The sequence below is a fragment of the Sinocyclocheilus anshuiensis genome, unplaced genomic scaffold, assembly GCF_001515605.1.
Source record: "Sinocyclocheilus anshuiensis isolate Anshui unplaced genomic scaffold, SAMN03320099.WGS_v1.1 scaffold690, whole genome shotgun sequence".
NCBI classification, from domain to species: domain Eukaryota; kingdom Metazoa; phylum Chordata; class Actinopteri; order Cypriniformes; family Cyprinidae; genus Sinocyclocheilus; species Sinocyclocheilus anshuiensis.
Window position 1 is genome coordinate 66,451 of NW_015547715.1, and position 4,779 is coordinate 71,229.

A 4,779-nucleotide genomic window follows, 5' to 3' on the forward strand; every position below is an offset into this window, starting at 1 on the left:
TATTATAATAGTATAGTATAATATAATAATAATTATTATTAAATAATATATAAAAATACATAATAATAATAATTATTATTATTAATTAGTAGTAGTTGTAATAATAATAATATTATAATATAATATTATTATTACAAATTTTCATATTACTGTTTTAAAAATATATATTGGTGATAAATAGTACATTTATTTTGCGCTTTTCACATAATTATTAGGAATTGTATGTGTACATCTCATGCAGTTTCGTGCTATTAAAGGTGAGGCTAATAGCACTGTCCTGTAGTTTTCCTCAGTTATTCATATCGAAATGTAATTTACTCTTTTAATTGACTTCTGTCTGTCATAAATATTAATGTTGGTTTATACTCTTGATTCGTCATAAGAATGCTGTTGTGATGTTCTCCTTTCACAGGAACCATCTATCAGGCGGATGAGCCCATCTTCTTCCAGTCGATCAGAAATCCGTTTGTATTCCGATGCATCGACGGCGTTTTGATCGATGGCAACGACAGAGCGATCTCTAAGATAGTGTACCGGTGAGCGGCAGCATTCACAGCGCATTATGGGTGCAGAACATACAGACACAAATCAAACGTCTTGACTGATGAACAGATCGTGTAGCGGACGGGACCGATTTGGCCCCTTCTGTCTGGGTGACTGCTCCTGGCTGACCTCTGACCCCGTGAACCCTCTCGCCGTGGGACAGTATGTCAACAACTGCTCTAATGGTCAGTCAAGTTGGACCATTACAAGTTTTACCATCCACAGTTCTAACCAGTGTCGGGGAAAGTTACTTTTAAAAGTAATGCATTACAATATTGCGTTACTCCATAAAAAAGTAACTAATTACGTTACTTAGTTACTTTTTATGGAAAGTAATGCGTTATGTTACTTTTGCGTTACTTTTTAAATCTGGACAGGGCTCGCTTGTTTGTTTTTAAAATAAAAACGTTCTATTTTTGGCAAATATAAAAGCCTTTTCACACCAAAAGTGAAATGAATAAGCCTCAGGCTGAAGGGAAAGTAAATTTACGTCCGTACAGTAGAATGCAGAAGAAGACATTTCAACACACTTCAGCAATAAAAAAAGACACAAGTGTTTGTCTAGAGTGATTTTTGCTTATTAGTACGGTTGAACTGGATCCTCGAAGGTCAGAAGCAAATACATTGGTTAATAGAATGGGATTAAATACATAAAGGATATTTGTGTTGTTTAACATTTAATTATTGCAGGTTTGCGTCATATTCTGAGTTGCATTATTTTTATTCATTTTGAGGAATACTGAATCTTTTTTTTTTTTTTTTTTGTGAGTGAGATGAATTAATGCATATTCATATTTATTTTAGAACTACAGTAACATCTGATTTCTCTCAACATGGGGACAGGAGAGCTGTCAATCAATAAATTGAAAAAAATTTATTATTTATACTTATTTGAAAAAGTAACTCCAATAACTAGTTACTTGAAAAAAGTAATCTGATTACGTAACTCGCGTTACTTGTAATGTCTGATTTCTCTCAACATGGGGAAACCAGAGCTGTCAATAAATTGAAAAAAAAAAGTAACTTGCGTTACTTATTTGAAAAAGTAACTCCGATAACTACTAGTTACTTGAAAAAAGTAATCCGATTACATAACTCGCGTTACTTGTAATGTGTTACCCCCAACACTGGTTCTAAAGGAAAACCTCTGAGAATAAAGTGGCTTGTTATCCACAGAAAAAGCTGCAAATGTCTGCTATCAGGAGTATGACGTGCCTGAAGGGTTTCCTCTTGAGCTCCGTCAGTACCTGCCCAATGTAAACTACAGAGCTGACACTCAAAGGCAAGATGAGAGATTTCATATGCTCTTATTATTATTAGGACATTATTACTGACATTTGCTTATTTCATCTTTCCGTTTCTATTTCAGACCTTTGCGCTGTGTAGTTCTTGTGTCACTGAGAGATATTAATTGTGGTGAAGAGCTCTTCTCCAACTACTACACAATTGTGCATTAAATAGATTTTATAAAAAAACAAAAAAAACAGTTGGCGTTTGTATTATACATATAAAACTTGAAATAAATTATTTTCTAAAGCAAAGCCGAGTGAGAAAATTGTGTCGGTTTCCAGCCTAACAGTTCGTTTTATTATTATTTCATTTTAGCATTTAGTGAATAAGAAACATGAAGGAATTTGTCTTCGTGAGCACCAGAGTCAGAAAGCAACCAGTGCTCAGGACAAAAAAAATGTCTCTGAAAGTGATCAGAACTCAAATGCACATTAATTAATTGTTTTGTATCTGTTATTTAACATTTCATAGATTTAAAGGAATAGTTCACCAAAAAATGAAAATTATGGATTATTGGACTTGTATTTTGACCAGAAGCAACAGTTTGACGCTAAAAAAAAGCGTCTCAATGATGGATGTGTTTCAGCTTTTGTCTTCTCCAGATGTTAACTGATGGACTGGAGTGGTGTGGATTACTTGTGGATTATCAGCTGTTTGGACTCTCATTCTGACGGCACCCATTCACTGCAGAGGATCCACTGGTGAGCAAGTGATGCAATACATTTCTCCAAATCTGTTCTAATGGTGGAGTGTGGATGAGTAAATTTACAGCAAATTTTCATTTCTGGGTGAACTATTCCTTTAATATTTTTACCCGTAGGGTCTCTGAAAGTGAAGTAGTTCTGATGTTTTTTTGTAAAAGAAATTCTGCTTTGAAAACTAAAGTTTTCCTGAGATGTTTATTTACAAGTAACTATTTAAAAATGAAACGCATGAACCTGCTGTTCCTCTTGCCATAAAATCAACTTTTGATATCAGATGTTTACGAAAAAACTTAAGAGGAAGTTAAACCAAACTCTTGAGTTTAAAGTGTTAAAAGTTAATTATGTGACCAAACCTTTTTCCTTTGATCACATAATTAAACTGACATATATATATCATAGAAATTCAATTTCCTCTTCAAAAATCAATCACGACAGTCTTATGACGCTTGGGGGAACTATTCCTTTAATATTTTTACCCGTAGGGTCTCTGAAAGTGAAGTAGTTCTGATGTTTTTTTGTAAAAGAAATTCTGCTTTGAAAACTAAAGTTTTCCTGAGATGTTTATTTACAAGTAACTATTTAAAAATGAAACGCATGAACCTGCTGTTCCTCTTGCCATAAAATCAACTTTTGATATCAGATGTTTACGAAAAAACTTAAGAGGAAGTTAAACCAAACTCTTGAGTTTAAAGTGTTAAAAGTTAATTATGTGACCAAACCTTTTTCCTTTGATCACATAATTAAACTGACATATATATATCATAGAAATTCAATTTCCTCTTCAAAAATCAATCACGACAGTCTTATGACGCATCGTTACTGCAAATAAAGATCATCAAATTTGATCAAGTTTATGATTGAACTCATCAACACAGTTATAATATCTCCAGAACTTTATTTCTGGAACGGTTTGCCAGTTAAGTACAACATAAAATACAAAATAAAAACCAACAAAACAAGAACAGTGTCTATGTACAAACATTAAGAATGATAAAATTTCCTTTTCCAATATTAATCGCCGTTTGATTGTCTATTTAACATTAGAATTTTATTACATCAAAATTTGTCAAAAAACAACTTTAACTAGTAACTTTCCCCCTCCAAAAAAAGCACGAAAGTGAATGAAAACCGATTGAATATGAAACAAAATAAAGCATAAAACATTCCAAAGATAAGGGAAGGTTTTTCAATGTACATTTTCGCCCTGGAAGCAGACAACCATTACTACATTACAATTTCAATTTTAAGCTATTCACTTTTTTTATACAAACTTTGGACATAAATTACTGCACCAACACAATTTCCTAAAGCTCTTTTCAATTCTCGTAGGGACAGAAGAAATGAATTGCACAACTTACAGGACTGAATTGGAGAATATTGTATTTAAATTGATCAATACACATCCTTCAAGTATGTCAAGACCAAAAAAAATAAAATATGGAGGATTCTGGCCACAGGTACGAGGAAACAATTTTACAGACACAGCATGAGCCGTCCAAAAAGATCGCCATCCTGAACATCCTCCCAAGTTTTGAATGAAGGTTAAGGCAATACTGCAAACCGGGCTTCTGCCTTAACCGTGAGACATTCGAGTTCAGTAAATCCCTAAGATGTGATAATACTGTACATTCAGCTAGCCCTTCGTCTCCGGCAGAGAGGAGGACGCTGTATTTCACTCGTGTACAGAACGCTAACACACTTGCAGCTGAGTGAATAAATAAATAAATAACTCTCTTCTTAAGCAAATCTCTTATGAGGAAAAGCGTCAAAAGAACGGTAAAGGAAGTCGAGAAGGCATTCTTGTGGCATACGCAGACTCAAAAGCAAGTCTTCAAGTTCAAGTCTGTTAGCCGAGGAAAAAAATAATGGGAAGGTATGTGGTATCTGTACATATTTACACATTATTGCCATACGAGAGCGTGTAAAATAAAACTCAGGAAAGCTCGAAAAAAACAAGCAAACGAGGTCCGAAATGATCCGTTTCATCTGTAAGCGATACTTGATGCATAGATAAACGTCGGGTCAGTGCTTGCAGGCCTTCACCAAGGACTTGGAAAGCAAATGAACAGAAATCATTTACAACGTTGCATAATCGATTACTGAAGGGAACAGACGGGTAAACCGGCGGTCGGTTCTGTTCCCGCAGCGAGAAATCCCTGCGAAACGTTTTTTTTTTTAAATAAATAGTGATCTCGAAATGTCGAAACAAATCGGGGAAAAAAAAAAAAAAAAAAAAGGGGAG

The 4,779-nt window shown here is 34.2% G+C and overlaps 1 protein-coding gene across 2 annotated transcripts in view; it reads left to right on the forward strand.

Moving 5' to 3' along the window:
- setd9 (SET domain containing 9) overlaps positions 1-2,030 on the forward strand; it is a 4,154-nt gene extending 2,124 nt beyond the window's left edge. The window contains exons 3-6 of one of the 2 annotated variants that reach the window (XM_016506973.1): positions 413-536; positions 613-728; positions 1,720-1,825; positions 1,913-2,030. In XM_016506973.1, the coding sequence (XP_016362459.1) occupies positions 413-536; positions 613-728; positions 1,720-1,825; positions 1,913-2,000 (434 nt within the window). In that variant the 3' untranslated portion in view covers positions 2,001-2,030. The remainder of the gene's footprint in view (positions 1-412; positions 537-612; positions 729-1,719; positions 1,826-1,912) is intronic. The other variant, XM_016506974.1, reaches the window with a different exon arrangement.
- Positions 2,031-4,779: the final 2,749 nt, after the last annotated feature.